Here is a 22913-nt window from a genome sequence, read left to right as displayed (position 1 = left end):
TTGACAAAATACTATCATCATTAGTTTAGAAAATATTCAAAAATTTTTAATTAATAATAATCTAGAGTTAGAATTAAAATTCTTTCTTAGTTAATATTTTAGAATAATACTTTTAACGTGCAATTATTCTCATTTAACTCAAGAATTATACAGTATAAATGTAAGATGATAATAAACATTGATATTGAAATTGAAGAAAAAAAAGAAAAAAAGGACTTGATGATAATTCCTAAGAATATATATACAGGATATGGAAGCATCATGACTTTAGTAATATGGAACAAGATTTCATTTCCAAAATATCGAACTATAACATAAATTAATCAATAAATACTGTATATCGGTAAAAAAAAAATGTTTTTTCAAATAACTCGAATAAAAAAAAGTTTGATAATAATTTCGATTTATTATAATGTAAAAATTCCACCATGGAACATTCTTTATCCCTAGAAACGATCGGATCCTGCAAAGGAAATACGTGTTCATTTGTACTATGTAAAAATTAAATACAGTAATATGTTCAACATACCGACATGCAAGGAAAATTTCAATTGTTATTAAATATTGTTTAATTACAAAGTTTTTTTTCTTTACTTAGAATTCACATCAATAAGAATATGAAATTGAACTTAAATTAGCAAATCATAATTTTTTTAATCGTAATCTGCTGTAAGTTAAAAAAATCATTCGTTATACAGCTTATATTACATAATATGTAGGAATAGACAATAGAACTAAAAATTTCCTATTAAAATTAGAGAGATATTTTATTAACTCTACTAATGTTCCAATAGAAATAGCCTTACCGTTCATCAAGCTATCACACACATACTATGCTAAAAACTATAAAAGTAAAATATGAAAGTCGATATCAGGTATTAATTATAAATAATAATTTAAATATAAAATATCACAAATATAAAAAGAAATATTTCATGAAATTACAAATAAATAAAAGCTTATATTACTTATATGTCTTATAACTTATATTACTTATATGATAACTTATATTGCTTAAGATTACCCATCATATCAAATGGTCTATATATAATTTTTTTTTTTATAATTTTTACCAATTAAAATAAACGTCATATAATGGTGACTGTGGCTGTTCGTGTTCATTATTTGGAAATAGCTCTGGCAGTGGCGGTAAATAAAATTCTGGGAGCTGATTATCTTCATGTGATAACGGTTGATAATTTATATGTTGAGGCAATGGTTGCGGTAGTATTGTTGACAATTGCGGTTGCAGTTGCGGTTGCAGTTGAACTTGAAGCTGTGGTTGCAGTTGTGGTTGACATAACTCATCTGATAGTTTGTACATGTTCCAGTATTTGTCATGTGAAGATAATGGTTGTGGTTGATAATATTCGTATAATAATTTGGGTTGGTAAGAAACATGTGGTTGGGTCAATGGTGGACGTGGTAATAGTAACGGTAATTTCTTTTTTGATGGTTGTGGTGACGGTTGCGTCGATGGCGATTTTGGGTTTCTTAATTTGAATCTGTGATTCCCTTCTATTGCTAAAATTCTAAAGAACTTTTTTATTTCATCGGACTCCTCTTTCCACATTTTATTTAATAAATTTTTAGATATACTACCGCGACCCTTTTTATTAGGCTGCGCCAATACATTTCGTAGATACAAATTATACGAATTATTATTGTATCTATCTCGTAATAAATCATCAATCTTCATATTTAATTTACATGGCGGATTATTCTTTACTTTTAAAAATTCTTTGTGATTTAAAGTATTTTTGGTTTCTTTCATTATTTTTTTAAGAATTTTATGAAGATATTTATTTAGGTAAAGAAATTCTTAAAAATGAATAATTGTTTTGATATCGTATTTATATGTAATTTTTTTTTTCAGATCTAGAAAAGAAGCCTCATATTTTAGGGGTATGAAATTTGCAGATGTAACATTATAAATACTTTTTTTGGATTAAATTTTAATAGGTTGAAATCCGAAACTCCGGTGTATTAAATTAAATTAAATTATATAAATAAATTTTTAAACAACAGAATCTTTATCGATAATATAAATATACAATATATACAATATATACAAAAAAGGAGGACTAGGGTTAAGTCAAAATAAATGCGCTATCCAGTAAATTTGTACGAATCAATATTTCTTTGTTTAAAGAACCAATCATTTCATTTAAAAAACTTTAGAAGGTTCTACAAAAAGTTTTTTCTAACGTATTTTGCGATTCGAAGCATGATAAATAATAATGTGCTTAACCTATATTGATCCTTAATAAGAAAAATATGAACTTTGGCATTTTCGGGATTCCGGAGGAAAAAAAAATTTAACAAAAACGTAAATAGCCAGTCATTTCTCACATATTTTGGTGTTTTCTGAAGGTCTTACAAAATTTTAATTTTTTTGAAACCCTGTATTTTCAAAGGGATATATTTTGATGTAATTGCATTTCGCTGTAGAAATAACATACAAATTTATTTAATTTATTACGTTATACCGTGCATAATCTATAAATCTTATTTATTAAATAACTTGTACAATTCCTAATTAAGTAGTCCCTGATCTAAAAATAAAAGCCTTCTTTCTTTTTGATATAAAATATATTATTGGAGAGATTTTATATGATGATGTAAATTTTGCCAAAAATAGAAAATTATGTTGAATCCAGATTTGTAAAACTATCATGCACTGCGCCAAAATTACGATTGATTTGCGTTGAGTCCAAATTTATTATTATTGATTGCGTGCGTTGAGTCCAAATTTATTATGATTGATTGCGTGCGTTGAGTCCAAATTTATTACGATTGATTTGCGTGCGTTGAGTCCAAATTTGTAAACATCACAAAGTACCTTAAATGTGAATACACAATTTCATGTAGTTTACACATTAATATAAAAGCTTACCCCTGATACCCCATAAGATATGTTATATAATTCCTTATATAATATTGTATGCCTAAGATCTTTAGTTACCCCCCCCCCCTCCCCCTAAAATATTGGGTAATATCTGACAGCACCTAAGTAATTTACACATTAATAAAAAATTGTGTAAATACACAATTTTGAGTAATTTACATATAATTATATTGGTCAAAATATTCTTAGTATTTTGTATTTTAAAAAATTACATGTATTTTATATAAATAGAAAATTTCGGCAATTTACACCTTAAAAAATTGTGTAAATACACGATTTTATGTAATTAAAACCTAATTTTTATTATAAAAATTAGAATAAATATAATATGTAAAATTAAAAAAAAAAAGTTAAATAGTATATAGTGGGTATACTATATTATAACTGAGGTATTAAATGTTCAGTTCTAATTAATTTTGTTAAAAAATACGGAATTTTTTGTTATTAAAAAAATGCGAGAATTTTCATTATTAAGTAATATTCGCAAATTTGCAGCTTCGTATATACCTGTAGCCTGTAGGTGGTGTGATTCAACGTGTTTTTTTATATGTGTATAGTTTTGCAAATTCACACCCTATTGATGCAGGTTAAAATGGAGGGAAATTTTGGAAGATTACGACTTAGTAATATTTGAAAAAAGAGAACCTGTACAGACAAGTGAATAATGCTAACGAAGATGCTCCCTTACTTGGGAATTGTTTCGCAATGCCTAATACAGTAATTGTATTTCGTTCATAAACAGCAGCTGCAACAACTGATTCAACGGAAAGTGATATATTTATTTTTATAATAATTTTTTTGGAGTTCTATATATTAAACATAGCTTTAAATCGTGAAACTTATAATTGTATTATTTTAATTAATTTGCAAAACTAAAAATTCATATTACAAATAAAAAATCGTGCAGAATAAAAGAAGCCGAATTAGCAAAATCGAATTCCCTCAAAGAAAATGAATTTGCTCTACTGAGCCTTTATTATTTAGACATAAACCAACTAAAATACCTCATAATCTTTAAATTGAAAGGCACCTGGTTTATTTCTTAGTTTGATCTCGTACGAATCCTGCCGCCGATGATGATGAAGACGTTATGATTTTATTAAACGTGCACAGCATTCCAACATAATCATATTCTTCAATTGATAAACCATCTATTTGTAAAAACTTGATCAATTGCTCTTCAGAAAATTTATTGAAATGATCTAAGTTGAGAAAGCATTTTGTGTCTTTACAGATCAAATAGATAACTAACGGTTGTAGTTGTTGTAAAGATGGTCATCGGTCCTACAGGTCCTACTCGGTCCTGGACCGGTCGGTCCCAGGACTTGTAGGACCGGACCGCGGTCTTTCATTTTTTCTTGGCGCAGTAGGACCGGTCCTGAGACTGACCTGGTCTTTGTATCGGTCTTTATATAAAAGTTATTACATGCATATTGAAACTTCTAGAAAAGACTGTCTCCCTGTCTCCAAGGAAAAAAAGAAAATTAACGTTAATAAAGTATAGTAAATCCGTCTTAATACATGTTGTTTGCTTATAATATACGTCTGGAATGGTTCCTATAAATTTATATAATTAGTGTTCATTTATAAAGGAAGACTGTTCCAGTAAAGTAATAAAAGAAAAAAGAAAAAAGAATGATCGGTCTTAAAAAGACTGCAGTCCTTAAAAGGACCGTCGGTCTTATTGTACGTGTTACAGGACCGAAAGACCGCGGTCCTACATCAAGACGGACCGGTCCGTCTTTTTAAGGTGTAGGACCGCGAGACCGTGGTCTTTTAGGACCGATGACCATCTTTAAGTTGTTGAGAATCTTCGTTATCAAATGTTCAGTAAAAATGTTTTCGTAGATCCAACTTGATCGAGCTTCGATAAAGGTACGATTGAAGATATTCGATCATGTCAGTTAGTTGGAAACGTTTGACAATAATGCTGATTACCCTTTTCACGTTGCTTGGCTTTAATTAAGTTCAACAAAGACAATGGATCCAAGTTCGTTGCGGCTTTCATCAGGGTTAAGAAAATCATCAATGAATCCATGGTCAAAACATTAATTTCGTTACCATAGATAAACTAGGATAAAAAAAACAATAATTATTATAATAACTTAGTCTAAATGTTAAATAAATATTGAGAGACAATTAATAGTTACCTTAAGATTCTGTCAAATATTTCAAAAGTACTGTATATTCGGAAAATTTAAAAGTTTGTAATTTACTATATAACTTTCAAAACAAAAGAACGACCAATCATTCTTCTAAGAGGTTTCCGGCCCACAATAAAAATAACATCATAATCAGTATTATTTTTACGTTATATCTTGAGTGAATTTTTAATTTAAGGGTAATGGAATTCATGCTCATAACGTTAAATATAAGAAAGAGGGAATTTTCCACTGACGGACGTGTAAAACGAAAAAAAAATTAAATGAAATGTATTTATTTACGCATATTATAATTGTCAATTGCACGATATATATATATATATTATTTCTTTTTTCAAGAAAAAGAAGTATTATTAACCTAATAATTAATATACAAGTGGCATGGGATAAAAGTCTTGATTTCTCATGATCAACTTAAAAAAAAGGACTAAAAACGAATGTTCTATATTTTTTACTTGGGCGAATTTGCAATTTGACAATGTATTCATATATTAACTATTTTTAGAATTTTTACATATAATGACATATAACGTTATCAGTTATTATTGTTCAAAAAATCAAAGAATAGAAAGTGTTAAATTTATTTATACGATACAAAATATTATACTCGTAGAACAATATAATTTGACTACTAATTACTGTCAAAATAGTAACGAAATGCGAAACTTATTTTTGTTACACAAAAAATGTGATCAAATTTGCCTAAGATTATCAATAGTGAAGTTTTTCCGGAATCTTCAAAATTCCGCAGGTGCTTGAGTTCGCCACTTACCATAATCTTTGACGTGCGTAGATTGGAGAGCTGGATTTTCTTCTTCTTTTTCTTAATGTTTTATTTTATCTTTATACAAATTGATACATCTTTTAATAATGCTAAATACCGATCTAAAAAAAAAAAAAAATCCGCAGGTGCATTGATCAACATGATTTACTTTACTTTATGGTCAATTAAACCGGAAATTAGCATGCAAAACAATATAAAAACTCCGAATCTCCCATTTTTTATTTTCCTATCACTTTCAACTTTTTACTTCAAATTTAATAAATTTAATGAACTTAATCATGCACCAGAAGCAAATTGTACAAATGTAGTTTTCAAACAAAGATTTTTTTTTTAATTTTATTTAAATAATTTACCTAATAATGAGGAAGCGATAATTTACGAAATGATTAAACACCTTAGCAACCAGCAATAACTCCAATAATGATAAATGGTTTTGAGTAGAGCAACAAGTTTACAAGTATATCAAATACAATTGATAGCCACTACAAAGCTTTAAAAAATTTAAAAGCTCAAATACGTGGAAACTAACGAAGAATATGGAACGCTTTGCAGCTAGATATTAACGATGAACAGAATGATAATGTTGATTATATTGAAGAAATTAAGGAGAATATTAGAGAAAGAGGCAAAGGTAGAGAGAGGTATAGGTAGATGGATGGGCCATAATTGTATTGGTAGGAATACATGTGATAAACTGCCTTCTCCCATGACGAAATTATTTGCCCGAGAATATCGTCTGCTTACTATGAATATACCATGAGCCCTTACTTATAACCACCATATAATATACATATCCTGTTCAGCGAGCTTTTGCCGCGTCATTAAGAATAATGCGTTCCATGCTAGGCCAAGAGTTGAGTAGTAGAACTAGAGGTCGACTGTTTGAATGTTATGACGACGGTCATAATAAATTGGCAAATATGGTTTTTCTCACATGGCAACGAAAATGAACAAATTATACAATCTTCATCTCCACTTTCTTTACTTTCTTTTAATATCTACAACATCCTAAGCACTTAAATGAATTTACAATAAATTCATTATCAACTTAATTTATCAACGCCCTATTCGATTCGATTTTTGGTCATTTTTTTTCTTTAGAACAAATTAAATAATTGTTAGCAATACCAATATAGAGAAATAATATGGAAAGATTTTAACAAGAATTTAAAATTTTGCTGGAAACATTGATATAGTATATGCTGGTATTTTCAAATTACAAATTGATAGGTAGTATTAATTAGGTTCTAAGTTAATATTTTATTAAATTCATATTCATTTAGCTAATTTGAAAATTTATTTTTATTAATAAAAATCTAGACAAATGTTACGTGCATATTTCCGATTGCACAACTTCTTTCACATTCTGATATTCCGTTTAGCAACTCACATTTAAACAGTTTTCATTATTTTATCATCTTCAAATATATCAATTAATGAAATTATATGCAAAATTTTCTGGAAAAAGCGCTCAAACGTAAGAATTAAGGATCAAATCATAACATATAGCAAAAATCTTCCTCCGTGATGCTGATTATATAAGAACAATTTAACAAATATCAAATTTAATAAATGGGAAATTAAGTATATTAGTTTCTCAATTACCAAAAAAAAAAAAATTCAAAAAAAAATTAGGAGAAAGCATCAAGAAATTTTCACGATCACAATAAATGATTAGAAAACATTATCAAAAATCACAACGTACTTCAATCACAAACGGCCACGCTCGAACAAAGGCGTATCCAATTTCTCGGTAATGCAATTAACCATGGACAAAATTAGATTTTATCGTCCAACAATTCCACACAAACTTTATACCACCGGGTACATCTACTTAATCACAGACCATGCAACGTAACAATCCAAATCCAATCACATACACAAACACTAATAATACTATCTCCACTAATGGGACAGCGACTTTCATTGATGAAAGTCATTTATATTATAACGATCAGAGTCATCAGATGTCAACGTTAACTCTATACGGAAAATCTACAACACTTTCAACAACGACAACGAAATGTATGATATCAACAATGAAGACAACAGCTACTGTAAATGGCATTGTAGAACCACAACAAAATACAGCTCAAATCGACACATCTTCAAACAATAGCACCTGGGTCTCATGCCTCTTCGGCAGATAAATTCTCACCTCGACTCACATTTTGGACTTCTTACTGTAAATCCTTTTTGATTTTAACCCAACTCTGATAACAACGGTACGAGTGCGATTCTTTCAAATAACCAAAGTTCACATTTTCCTATTTTTAATATAAATAGTTTTATCTCTCATTTAAATTCCCAACCTTTCTTTAGCATCTGATCTCATAATATTCAAGGCGCTTTGCTTGACAAACGTCATTCACATATGTGATTATATGATCGAAAATAATTGTCATTTTTTTGCACCCTTTGACCCTAATTCTGATTAAATTTCATATCCTTAATAACCCTAGCCCTTCAAACAGCGCTAGTCGTAATTGTCTTGTACTTTCAGATCAACTTTTTAGACACTACCACAAAATTATTTTTATACCTGGTCGATACATACATATCAATTTTTTTTTTCAAAAGATCGATTCAAATTCATATCATTGCGATATACATAATACATCCCTCCAAAAAATTCTAAATCATCGGAAAATACCTCCAAATACTAACTGCATTTACAACCAATTAGACTAACATATCAAACAAGCAAAAAATCACGCTAATATCAAAACGATCATTATAGGGGACTTCAACATAGAACCGACGAAAACTAATACCACAAACGATTCTACGTCAACAAACAAATCTCACAAAGATATTTTTCATTTATTAAAGACACAATTATTTAGACGCACTCAAGAAATTCAATCCATCAATTATCAGCACGTGGGCTAATTCTCGCGGACATAATTCTTACATAGACCCCATTTTCATTTCACAAACTTTATTTTTTCAACACTTTTTTGCTAATATCAACAAAACTTTACCTCTGATCACGATATTACCAATATTTTTATATCAAGCGCGATCATAGGCAAAAATCACTGAAAGATGAAAAATTTGAAACCAACACAGACAATCTCAGATTTAACGACAAGATTAACTTCAAAAAAATCACTCCTGAAATTTGGAATGATTTCCATAATACATTATGGGACGAATATTATTCCAATCCCAACACTACCCGAATTCCTTAGACTTATATCAATAAGGAATTTGAACGAATTCAACAAGCCATTACACATGCTATTAAAAAAGCAAATTTTCCGATCATCAAAAATCAACATAGCGATCGCTATCAATATCCTTATCAGCAGAGTCCTAGAAAACAATTCCAGATTTATAAATAAACAAATTAGATTGATTAATAAAATTTTTCTACCAAAATCCCCTAACATTCCGACACAACCTATATTAGTCTGGAAGAAAACACATCACACAAGATCTACATCAGAATTTCAATTGGCCACAAAACATTAATTTATCACATTTCTCACACATTTTACAAATTTGAATTTTTTACAAACATCGATTGAAACTAACCTTAAAAAAGAAAAAGAAAAATATGATATAAAAATAATCTCCTTAACCGAAGCCCAAAGAAAATTATAATCGACCGCCTTGTCTTCGAAGATGAAGAAGGCACACTTTTCTTTACGCAATATCAACAGGAATCGAACGCCGCACATCGATCATTACAAAAATATCGGCAAAACTGGCAGTTCACCAGATCGATACAACCCATTGCTTCCGATGCCAGAAGCTGGGTTGAATTTTACCGTCCGCGCCAACATATCTGTCAAAAATACAATTGACAAATTTATAATACCTATCACGTTAGATGAATTACTACCAATCATAAAAGACTTACCTATCAACAAAGCTGCAGGACCCTCCAACATCAGCTATGAAATTATTAAACATCTACCTTCAAATTTTTTAATTATTATAGTAGATCTTTTTAACGCAATTTTACAACACGGATACATTCCGTCGCAATGAAATACCGCACATCTATATCCAATTCCGAAACCAACATGATAGAACTATGATATTCAACATACGCGTCCCATCATTTTACTGGATTGTTTTAGAAAACTCATGGTCAAAATCTTCAATCAAAGACTAAATTCGTATTTAGCCATTACCAATATTCTACAACCAAACAACTTCGCCGGAGTCCATTGATCTTCGACAAATGAAATTATTCTAAAGATTAAAACAATCCTAGATCACCAGAAATCTACAAACAAACACTCCACATTCTACTCCAAGACCTTAGCAAGGCATACGATCGTGCTCTTTTGGAAAAGGCTCTGGGACGAATTAATATTCCAAAACTATTTATAACCTTCATTATTAATCTTTTCTCCAATCACTCAAACAAAATTATACTAAATGAATTGTTATCAGAACCCTATGATCTAGATATAGGCATTATCCAAGGAGAAATCATATCCCCCCTACTTTGGATCATTTACTACGATCCAATGTTCGAGCGTATTAATTCGACTAATGATGGAGGATACACTATGTGCGCAATTATGCCACAAGACTCTCTTTTGAATCTCATCACATGATTAACATCAATACCAAACTCCTAGGATACCTGGATGATCAACATGGTTCTCCAGGATCATCTGAAAATTGCGGATGAATTTTACAATTTCGCAAATATTAAAATCAACAGAGAAAACCAAACTCCTCACAAACGACAAAGACCTATTAACGCTAGACCACTTATCATTACCTTTTTGCTCCGATGACGTCAAAGTCAAAATCATCAAAAAAAATTCAATCCGAAAGAATTCTGGGAGTCTATATTAACATGGATAATTCCCCAACCTTCACTTACAACAAAATCAAGCAGATTATTCGACGTGTTTGCTATAGATTAAAAAAAAGGATTCACCCACGATCACGTTATTTACGTGATAAATAAAGTATTAATCCCCAGAATAGAATACCTCACAAACATTATTTATACCAGCACGTATTTGTAGGCAATTCAATCAAATTATACGCTCGGTATTTAAATCCTCCTTATCACCTCCAAAAAATATTCATAACACGGTACTCCATAACCCTATTTACCACAATATTCTTAACATTTTCGATCACAAGATCCGGGTACAAGCATCGCTCGTTAATGCTCAACTTAATTCTTGCTTAACGAGCGAATTAATCAAATTTTCATTACTTTTCTCGCAGGAAAAATTTTGGACTCTTAATCTTCAAAAAACATTATCCTTTTTTTCTTCCCCTTTAAAAAATTTCAATAGATTAGAATCATTATTGTGTATTTTTCAATATTACGCTTTATCTTTTGATTTCAATTTCTCTCTTAATACGCGAGACCGATCGCTGATTTTATTACTCATCCTACCAAATTTTTTAAATTTCTTATTAGCTTAAAGAAAAAAAGATTATATTTTTAGATCAATTACTCTCCTCAGATGGCCACTTCCTTAAAGCATCTTTTAACAACAAATCTGGTCCAAGGATGGTTTAAATTCCTGTTAGAACACATTGTACAGTACTAAATCCTAACGACCAAGGACTCAACTTCACCATAAAAGACACCATAAAAGACACTAAAATCCGCGTGTCAAAAACATTTTCCTAACATATCCCATACTCCATACGACTATCACAACAAAAAATTGTGGATAGCATGTTGGTCGAATACATCCAAAGATATTGTTTATGGAAAATTACTCACAGCAACTAATTACCCTCAATGTCGAAGGAACAAAATGGCACGCCAAAATCACGTGACACCTATATCATACAATGTCAAGGATGCAACCTACATACGTCTTATTATATGAGCGGTGATTTACGCCCTAAATGTATCATTAATGTTCCTTTGTCTCATACCTTTAAAATTTCAACAATACTCAAACGTACAACCGGTACTACAAATTCGAAGACATGGTATCTAAACGAACCACATATCTACCGTCTTTACTGATTTCCGTATAAGATCTAATTTAATCAATCATGATAATTCTCCAATACATCCTTCAATTAATAATCTTATTTCTATTCAACCAGCGCCGGCGTCAGTCAAATTGAATGCCCTTTTAATCAAGACTTTATTACTTTCAGCTTCGATACATGAAGATTTCATTGACAAATCCACACAACTATCGGACCTCCAAAATCTTGAATTTTATTCAGATGGATCGTTATTTCGACCACTAGACAATTTGACTCCCCTAATGGGTTTTGGCTGCTACTTTCATCGCTAACTGAGTTTTCACGCTCGATTGAACAACTGGGCTAGCTCGAGTAGAGCAGAATGCTTTGCGATCTTCAATATTCTATAATTTGTCCACAACATCATGGTAGCATTATTATTCACACAGATTCACAAGCCACCATTCAAATTTCAATGCACTCTATACACTTCAACTAACTGATAGACGCCTACAGAAAGTCAACAATTGTCATATTTGGCAAGCTATCAAACAAATTATCGATAGATTACAATTTCATGTTACACTCAACAAAGTGAAAGCACATTCAGATAATTTTTTTAACGACCAAGATGATGCATTAGCTAAATAAGGCACACGTAACAACCTTATATGTGATATTAATCGTAATGGTCTTTCCTGTCAACATGATTCGCTCATTTTTAACAAAGAACATGTAATTGACAGGAACATTCGTTCCACTTTAAAGAAACCTTTAGAATATCGTAAACTGGAACAACATTTATCTCATGAATCGTTACATCTCATACGAAAATTAACTTTTGATTGAACTAGTGAATTGGGAATTCACCAAATTTTGGATGACTTTTTATCTATTCAACCGCCCTACTGCACGCCAACTTAGTAAAATCACAAGTTGGAAAATGAAAGCGTCGACGTTACAATTACCAACGCTTGATATTTTAAACAAAAATTATCCCGACATTTTGAAAGGACTCAAAACATGTTTCCTTTGTAAGACAGAAAATGAAACTAATTTACATCTTTGGCAATGTCAAGAAACTTTAACTTTATTAGCACCTATTTTTAATAATTTCGTCATTAAATTATAAGCAATCTTAACTGAACACGCCGAAATACCAACCTGCATTTGGCAAGACTCTATCAGATTTTGCAAGATCTTTTCGTGGACAAGATCAGCCTCAGATAATATTGCTCAAAATGAGCATTTATTTATTTATCTTTTTTACTCAATTATATACCAAATGAACTATTAGAACCCTTCCGTGAAACCATCAAATCTAAAAACTTATTATTAAAATTCGCTCACGATCTCCGTGTGGAAATCTATGGAAATTACATAATACAATATTCAAAGAATGGAAAACAGCTAATAATATTACGAAAAAGACGTTCAAGAATCATCGTCGTAACGTGATTCTTCATCTCCCCCTCCGACGGATCGCATACGAAATCGTAACGCTCATACTGAGTGGCTCTATAGATGCCCTTATAGCAATGAAAGACGAACCCTTGATAATACCGTGGTTTCATTCGCTAGACTTATCTGCTTTTATAGATAGTTCGAATACTTTATTTACTTCTGGTTACGTTTCCCCTTACTTTTACTTTAGTTTCTAATTCCCTTTGTTCGTGCCCTGCTATGGCGACTATGGTCAGTTCTTCCTTACGAAGGGTGAGTCCGCCTGTTGGATTTTGTATATCTAGTCTAGATTTGTATTTATATTATGCCTTTTTGTCATAATGAGTCTGTATCTGGCGATGTATTCATCTCTTCTAAAGTAAAAATAAAATAAATAAAATAAATCTAAAAAATGATGAGCCAAATTTTTGGTAAAATTGCAGGCAAATTTGCCTGCGTGTAAGAACTGTAAGATTTAAAATAAACTATGTTTACCACCTCCTTAAAAACATTGGCGATACGACGAACTTTTTTTTTGTCGCCCTTAATTTAAAATCGCCCTTACTTTAATTTAAAGTCGCACAAATTTAATATTTATCTAATCTAATATATCCTTTACCATAATAAAATAATTCAAATTTTTTTTTTAAAAAAAAAAAATGAGTCATAGTGCAACACGCATGCTTTTTAACAAAGACATTTTTCTTTGTTAATTAATTATTTTTAGAAAATTAATTAATAATAAATCAGCCAATGTGACTCGTAATTTTGACAAAAGCAACAAAAGCAGCAAAAGCATTAAAGGAAAAAAAACCGATCTGTTATAAAAATAAATTTTAATGTTACATAAATGTCTGACTAATTAAAATTAATTATAGCTTTTCAAAATGGATAAACAGATTAGGCAAAACTAGCCAGCTTAATACAGTAACAAAGCAATGGCAAGTAAAATGATAATATAATTTTCTTTCTTAATGTCAATAAAATGAAGATCTTAATAATTACGCGTTTATGATAAAACGTTGCATTTTATGTAATTGTTCTTTTTAAGCAAATTTATTTTTAGGAATTCCGAAAAAAATAATAAATCTGTTAATAAACATTTCTTATAAAAAGACTCCAAAAATTCCTAGAATAGTAAAAAAATTCAAAAAAAAAACAAACGAAAAAATAAAACCAACAATCCAAATCAAAAACCAAACATGATCATTTATACTCCCAATAATTATTCTCGCTCCAAAAATTCTCAAAATTATTCAATAGATAGTTATATTCAACTACATTTTCACGCTCCGGTTCCGCGTCCTCAGTATTCACACTTTTCCCTGTTCTTCAAGAACCTGGAGCTGATCGAGACCTTTTGTCCTCTGGTCAAAATGGGCCTTCTCTTATTAAAAAAAAAAATGGACCAACAATACCAAATATCCATTTGGTTTTGTTTTTCTTACACGCTCCTTTCTTCCCTTTTTCATTCTTCACCTTTTCCTTTTCCCCTTTCCCTTTTCTCGCCTTCTTCATTAATATAAAATATTATTGAAACAAATAAATTTATTTTAAAAAAAAATGGACCAACAAGTCTATGTTGTGAATTACCTAAAGTGTTTTCTCGCATGAAAATTGATAAAATCACACGACATAATATAAATTATGTGATATAATAATACCAAATATCCATTTGGTTTTATTTTTCCCATACACTCTTTTCTTTTAATTTTATTAATATATAAATGGGCCAACAATATCAAATCCCCTATTTCGCCTATAAATCACGATAATATTATTAACTTTTTAATTTTCATAGAATTAATTTCCAAATCTTCAATACTGGAGAGTTTATGTATCATTCCTAAGAGAATGTGCAGATTACCTTATCTGGTTTACCAAACTACTGAAAAATTAAATAATTTATGAATTTATCATGATAATATAATTCACTTCTATGGAATTAAACATTATGACTTTCTATAGTAACTTTTTTGAGCTTTTTTATCCCTCTTCCACTTTCCCTTTTTCATCCTTCACCTCTTCATTTTTCCTTTTTCCTTTTTTTCGTTCTTCCCTTTCTTTTTTTCGTTTTTCCCTTTTCTTTTTTTCGTTTTTCCCCTTCTTTTTTTTCATTCTTTAAAATAAAATATATGGATTTTAATTATACTCTTCCTGCAGAAGCGATTTGTCCCTTTAATATGAATATTTTACCCTTAACTGATAATCATATAATGATAATTTATGTTAAATCAAACAATGGTGTCTTTCTTTTTTTCGTTCTTCCCCTTTCTTTTTTTTCATTCTTTTCCTTTCTTTTTTTCGTTCTTCCCCTTTCTTTTTTCGTCTTCCCTTTTCCCCTCTCTTTTGTTTTTCCCTTTTAAATTGATTTCATTTATTAAGATCTATTTTCTCATAATCCACTTTAATTGTCATGTATAGTTTATGTATTCATTCATGGCTTAAATCTATAACAATTAAAAACAAAACAAAAAAATAAATTTTTTCTTTTTAATATATTTTTTTCGTTCTAAATAAATGATAATTTTGTCCCGTGATTGCATCTCGAAAATACATTTAAGAAAATGGCTAATCATTTCAAAGTCATGCAATTGAAGCCGAGTTCTTTATTTAAATTTCATTTCTCGTATATAATATGGATTATATATTAGCATCACGCCATCACAGTCAATATAAATATTATTGTAAATTTTTGCCCAAAAAAATTGATCGAATCACACGTAAAAATTTAAAATAGATTTTCATTATTTGAAAGCAATTACATCACACGGATCTACATACAATCAAGTGTAATGTGATATGGTTTACTACTCACAAATAAATAGCATAAATTATATTATTATTGTAAATTAATTTATATTATATACAGTACATATATTATACGAATACGATCCAATTTCAGGTACAAGCGGATTAGATTTTTTATTGAAAATATTGTTATGAGAAACATAAATTATTTCCACTCAATAAAATATTTAAAAAATAATATATATTTGAATATATTTCAATAAAATAAATGTTAGTCACATCACCGTCGCGTCTTGATAATATGATTTGTCTTAATAATATTATTTGACTCATTAATTTTTTTTTTTTCTCCTAAACATAAGGGGCTAAATAAATGAAATCATTTGAAATAAAAAATCAATAAAACCAAAAAAAGAAAATATGACTTCCAAAAGAGGGACATAATAGCAATCGCAGAATCGTAGATCATTGATAAGGATCAATCCGTAGCAAATGCAACTTATAAAGGAGTATTTTATGCAATTCTTCCGTCAAAAGGAACAAAAATGAAAAAAAATGAATAGCGATTTGATTATTTACATGCATGAGAATATTTCGCATGATTTCTAACGAATAGAAAATTGTCATGAGAACTTTAAAAAATCGGATTTATTTGATTCCATCAGGTTTTAATGAACAACTATAAATGATTACATTTAAGAAGAATCTAATGCACGTTGGCGTTTCAGAAATGGTCATCTGGCATCTTTTGTTTAAAAAAAAAATAAATAAATAAAAATAATCTTTTTTTTTTTTTAGTTTAAATAAAATAATTATCAAAGAAAAAAGTATTTTATTTCTTTTTAAAAAAAAAAAAAAATTAGAAAAAAATAAAGAAAATATCAAAAAAAAAATAATAAATTTTTCTTGAAAATATTTTTTTATAAAATTTTTTGTATAGTATATGCTATGAAAATTTTCTTTTTTTTTACTGTCGTATTATAGCTGATAGATGTGCATGTAGTATATATAATAATGTACTACGTATATTTTTCGATAAGCCTAATTTGGTTAATTTTTCCAGTGATCACAAAAAATTTTGTACTCATATATATGATTTTTTTGACGAATAAAATTCCTTTGATGCACCTTCGATGCACCAATTATTTTATTATCGTTTGTTATTATCATTATTTTTTCTTAGCTTTTTTCCTTAAAAAAGAAAATAATGAATATATATTTATTATGTTATTATTCAAACTTTTTCTCAATATTATATTTATGATTGCTATTGTAACAAAAAAAATATTTTAAGAAAAATAAATCCATTTAGGGTTAATTCAGAGAAATGATTAGGAATTAATAAACAAACCCAAAAAAAAAATTCGAATTGTATTAGTTCACAAAATTTGTTATTTAATACCACATTTTTTGGCGTATTCAGGCCTTCACCATGTTCTATTTAAAAAAAATAATTAGACCGGACAAATAAATTTTTTATTTACTCGGCCTTATATTTCTCTCATTTCTTATTTAAAACGCCTTATATTTCATCTTCACAATGTCAAGCAAAACGATCATTGCCGACAACATCGTATTTACTTTCTAAAACGTCGACGAGTTTATAAAAGATAAAGATACAAAATCAATAAACTATCTGCCGGAGACTACACTACTGTACTACTGCTATCATAGTGTCATTGTTCGGTTCTTGTTTCTGTAGTTTTTTCTTATTATTGAAATTCGATTATTTTTTTATTCGTACTCTCATTCTCGACGGCTCAATCGGCTCAATGTATATTAATTTTAAATTTGATCTTAAAAGATACAAGAACGAATTCATTATAATTTTTTTTTAAAAAAATTCATTCTTTTTCGTATTCTAGTAATAAGATTGCTTCTGCAAAGGAATAAAAAAAACAGAACATAAAACTTTTTTTTTTCAAAATTTTGTTTAAGTAATTCTTCAATGATGCAAGAAAAAATGAGCCGGATTTCGAAATTAAGGGATTTTTTTTTTGCAAATATACATAAGACTAGTATTCGTGAATTGAAAAAATTTTATAACATTTTAAAATATTTATGAATTTTTTTTTTTTAAATTAAGTTTTATTATATGTATCTACATTTTAGTTTTAAGTAACTTTTAATAAAATTTTTTGAAATTTTAAAGATAAATATATAAGTCAAGATAACAAACAATGAATTATCAATTAATCTCATCAAGAAAATAATTAAATATAAATATGAATTTTCTGTTCCACAGACTTTTTCAATGAAGAATAAAATTCTTGACATATAAATACTAATTTCCGCAATCGTTCATTCTTAATATTTATCGCTTGAAGCTTTTCATATGTTTCCAAAATACGTTCATAATTTATCGGCAGGGCTAATCAAAAACATAAAATAAAAGATGGGTTAAAATTAATTTTTTTAAAAGAAAATATTTAAAGAGGTCTGTTTTACTTACCTTCCTCGTCAAGGTATTTATTATAACTAAGGTTTAAAATTGTCAAAAAAATATTAAAGTTTTTGCCTTAAAAGAAAAAGAATATGCACAAATATTTTGTTACTTACTGGTTTTCAATTTGTTCTGGTGTGTATTGCGGCAATATCTTGCTAATCCTTATAAAACAATCATCTAAATGTCCATACATTCTCACGGAATGTCTGATACGATTATTTTCCTACAAGAGAAACACGCCTCGTTAAAAATATTTGATATTTTTTTTTTGAAAAAAAAAACAATAATAAATCTATTTACTTCAAGACCGAATTTGCACATTTTTTATTTCTTGTTGATTATTAATAAATTATTTTCAAAAATGATAAAAAAAATTTAAAGAAATTTGAAATTTCCCTGTCAAAATAATGTGGTTTATATAAGAAAGGATTCAAAATAAAAAAACAATAATAAGGATCAATTCAAATACAAGATAATATAAAAAAATAATAATTGAGATCAATATTACACGACAATGTTTGTTATCGATTTAGCTTTAATATCTCTTTGTGTCATTGCCTTTTTTACATTATTATCTGCATAGTACTTCAATCATCGTATAATCGCACATATTAAATTGCCCCTTATATTATTAAAATCATTATATCAATGATCGATAATATTTAAAATGAAAATCCCTGATGAATTCATCAAATAATATTATCTGATCTAGTCCATTTTTAGGATGTTTGAATCCAATCCATTTCATTGTCGAATCTGAAAAATAAAAACAATGTATACTTTACTGTCTACTTTAAAATTCGATAAATAAATCTAATCTATTTTAGGACCAATCCAATCCCATTGTCGAATCTGGAGAAAAATGTACAATGGTGGATCATACCGTCTATTTTATATTTCGATAAATAAATCTACAGTAGTCAATGTGTATCTTTTTTATATTATTATCCGCATAGTACTACTTCAATCATTGTATATGATCGTATTATCGTACATATTGCATTGCCCCTTATATTATCAAATCATTATGATATCAATGATCGATAATATTTAAAATTAAAATCCCTGATGATTCTATTCATCAATCCATCAAATAATATTATCTAACCTATTCCATTTTTAGGATGCTTTAAATCCAATCCATTTCATTGTCGAATCTGAAAAATTAAAAACACTGCTGTCTACTTTAAATTCGATAAATAAATCTAATTTATTTTAGGACCAATCCAACCCCATTGTCGAATCTGGAGAAAAAAAGAACAATGGTGGATCATGAAAGAATTACCGTCTATTTTCGATAAATAAATCTAGTCTATTTTTAGAGTGCTTCAATCCAATCTGTGGTTAATCATGAAGAAATACTTTCTATTTTAAATCTCGATATATATTTTATTTTAAATATATGAGGACAAATAAGAAAGCTAAATAAAATTTTCTTTAAGACGGTTCGCCAAAAAATAAATAAAAAAAATAAAAAATTTTATTGGCGGCTTTTGCCACACATTATTAATTAATCTGTGTTTTATTCCATCATTATGATTTATATTATCTGATATGTGTTACCGGCGCGGTATATCAAATTTAGTATAATAAAAAATTTTCAGGAATCCGATCACATGCCCGTGGGTGATCTTAACCCGGGACATAATTTCATAATTTTTGGTTCGTAATTTTGGCCAAAACACGTAATGTCGTATTTCCTTATTCTCTTTTGAACGTGTATCTTAAAAACTTCTATATAGAATTAAACAAAGAATTCAAAAAAACAATAAAGCATATTGAATTAAACTTAATAAGGTAATGAAATTCTGTAAAAGGAATAATGAATAAGATCAATAAAACCCTTTTTATATCTTTATTATAATATTTATTTTTAAATTTTTAAATCAAATTATGTAACAATTAATTTAAATATATAAATAATATGTGAAACATGATAAGAAATATTTAAATGATTTGTAATAGTTATATAATGAATTAATAATCATGCACAAAATATGTCATAAGAACTTTATTGTTAATGTGATTCTATGATTCTAAAAGATTCCGATTAATAATTTATTATTAATAATCCTTTAAAATATAAAAAATCATGTTATATTTTTGGAACAATCAAATGCATATTGGCGTTTGAATTGGTCATCTGTCATCTTATATTTAGATATATTTTTTTTAAAAAAAAATAAAAAAATAAAAAAATCAACCTAACCAAAATAAAGTATCTTATCAAAGATAATGGTCAATTACTGAATAATTTCTCACAAAAAATGGGGCTGGTACTTTTCTCAAATAAATTTTTTTTTTAATATTTATATCTTGAAATTTAAAAATTTCTTTAACTATTAAAAATTACGAGTCCGGCTGGAATTATGGTATTAATGTTGCAATCACGTGTCAGTCGTGTCACCTGACAATCAACTGATTTTCGCCTTTATACCGCAGACGAAAAGATTTTTATATAGTTATTATTAAATAGACAAAACAAAAGAAATATAAAAACACAAACTAGTTTATATTTGTAATTTCCACAGTTGCATAACCTACTGGATATTTCTCAATTCTTTACGGATTAACAAACTTTTTGTTCTTTGACTGAACTGATAAATATAAATTAGTAGATACCAAAAATGTATTGGAACTCTAATTCAAAAGAATATTAAACCGCATTAACCCATCAGTCATCATGCAGTGATCATAGAAAGATGTGGCAAAGCTCATTACGAACGGTAGTAGTTTCGCGTCTCTAGCGTTGATAGATGGAATTTTATTTGCAATTTATGATAATTTGGTTAATAAATATCTTAAAAGAAATCTTCTAATAGATGTCATAAAACATTTATTTCTCATATTGATCTTATTATCTCAATACTTCGCGACCCTAATGATACAAAAATAGGAATTACTAAAGATCAAAATTGGATAAAGGATACTACTTTACACAGCAAGTCCACAAATATCAAAGATAATTTTTTAATAAAATGTAAAATTTTATATTCTCTAATTAAATAACTATTTTAAAAAATAACTAATTTATGTGAAAACAGAATATTCTATTTCCAAATGATTTGATATGAGATCCGAAATCCACATTATGTCATAACATGCGAGAGCTATTCGTTAAAGTGTCGACCAAATAATATTAATAAACCTTAAAATATCGGTCGGTACACTATTATAAAGAGACAAAAGAAAAGTATCGGTGCATGTTACATCGCGAAATTATATATAAATGAGATCAAGTGAAATGGGGCATGGGAAATTTATCAGTACATACAATTATCGGTACGTCCCGTCTGTAACGTACATTTTTTTTTCGATAGTCAAACAATGATCTGGATTGCGTTTTTATGATTAAACGAACGCTATATATGCTAATTAGTTATTCTAATAAAGATTAAGTTTGCACAGAATATTTCATATATAAAAAGGTTCTATATAATAAATTTTTTAGCCTTTATTAATAATTATATGATTTTGTGGACTATCATATTTTTTATTATTATTACGGGCTCAACCAGAGTCACGTACTCACGCGATTTACAACGAAAACTATCTGCTAGCTGCGCATTCTTACTGCATCTTTCAGATTATTTTCGTTCACGTAGGGATGCTCCTTTGATTTATTGGAGAATTCTAGAAAAATTTGATATTGAGAACCATACTGTACCCATACTAGTACGTATCACTAAATTATACCAATTAAAAAAACACTTTTTAATTTTTAAAATACATTAAATATTTATTATTCATAGTTTTCATAGTTTAATATTCTTAATTGGAATTTATGATCTTAAATATCTTAATTAACATAACATTTCATTAAAAATTAATAATATAAAAATACAAATAAATAGAAGAATGACAAATATTTGTTTCTTCCTAAAAAAGCTCACATCATGATTTATATAAACTTTGTTATATAACTTTTTGATGAAAATTGAATCAATTTCTAACCTTTTTTACTTGGTTATTCTTTTTGATTTTTTTTTATTTGCTTGCTTTTTTTCTTTGTTGTTTTTTTATTATATGGTTGTTTTCAACTTCTACTGTCATAAAATTATTCCCTAGTCTGATGGCATGAAAGAGAACATGTGCTCTGCCGTATTTATAAATTAAATCATTCGGCCGAACGTGAAGATCTACAGTTGATTGGAGATATGATAGAGTGATAGAGACAGATAGATCAATATATTAAATACACTTAAGTATAAAGTATGGTTAACAAATAATCCTTGAATTATAATATTTACCTGCTTCATTGCAAATGAACTTTATTAATATGATATAAAATTTTTGTCATTGCCTATGACACTTTTACCATCAAATCCTGAGGAAGTGGGTAGAAATTTAATTTAATAAAATTGCAAATGGGTTTGATTAATTTTAGATAAAATTAAAGGTGATATTTATTACCTACTATACTGATACTGATCCACTGATTTTGTATGGACATGATCCTGAGAATTATTCAGCGATTTGGTAGATACAGGACATGCCATA

At 28.4% G+C, this 22913-nt stretch overlaps 4 protein-coding genes across 4 annotated transcripts; 2 read left to right on the top strand and 2 right to left on the bottom strand.

Annotated features, from left to right (window-relative positions):
• Window positions 1–1069: 1069 nt before the first annotated feature.
• Window positions 1070–1774, bottom strand: OCT59_001386 (uncharacterized protein; the record flags this gene model as incomplete). The annotated part of the gene is made up of 1 exon (XM_025331847.2): window positions 1070–1774. The coding sequence occupies one exon, from the start codon at window positions 1772–1774 to the stop codon at window positions 1070–1072; it is 705 nt and encodes a 234-aa protein (XP_025181362.1).
• A 5927-nt stretch (window positions 1775–7701) lies between these two features.
• OCT59_001385 (uncharacterized protein) lies at window positions 7702–8004 on the top strand (the record flags this gene model as incomplete). The annotated part of the gene is made up of 1 exon (XM_025325409.2): window positions 7702–8004. The coding sequence occupies one exon, from the start codon at window positions 7702–7704 to the stop codon at window positions 8002–8004; it is 303 nt and encodes a 100-aa protein (XP_025181361.2).
• A 1480-nt stretch (window positions 8005–9484) lies between these two features.
• On the top strand, window positions 9485–9853 carry OCT59_001384 (uncharacterized protein; the record flags this gene model as incomplete). The annotated part of the gene is made up of 1 exon (XM_066139528.1): window positions 9485–9853. One exon carries the CDS (start codon window positions 9485–9487, stop codon window positions 9851–9853), a length of 369 nt encoding a protein of 122 aa, XP_065988926.1.
• Window positions 9854–18180: 8327 nt separating this feature from the next.
• Window positions 18181–18734, bottom strand: OCT59_001383 (uncharacterized protein; the record flags this gene model as incomplete). Its single annotated transcript, XM_025331846.2, has 4 exons — window positions 18181–18338; window positions 18420–18445; window positions 18527–18636; window positions 18714–18734. 4 exons carry the CDS (start codon window positions 18732–18734, stop codon window positions 18181–18183), a joined length of 315 nt encoding a protein of 104 aa, XP_025181359.1.
• Window positions 18735–22913: the final 4179 nt, after the last annotated feature.

The sequence above is a fragment of the Rhizophagus irregularis genome, chromosome 1 (assembly GCF_026210795.1).
Source record: "Rhizophagus irregularis chromosome 1, complete sequence".
Classification (NCBI taxonomy): Eukaryota; Fungi; Glomeromycota; class Glomeromycetes; order Glomerales; family Glomeraceae; genus Rhizophagus; species Rhizophagus irregularis.
This window is presented reverse-complemented; position numbering and strand designations above follow the sequence as displayed.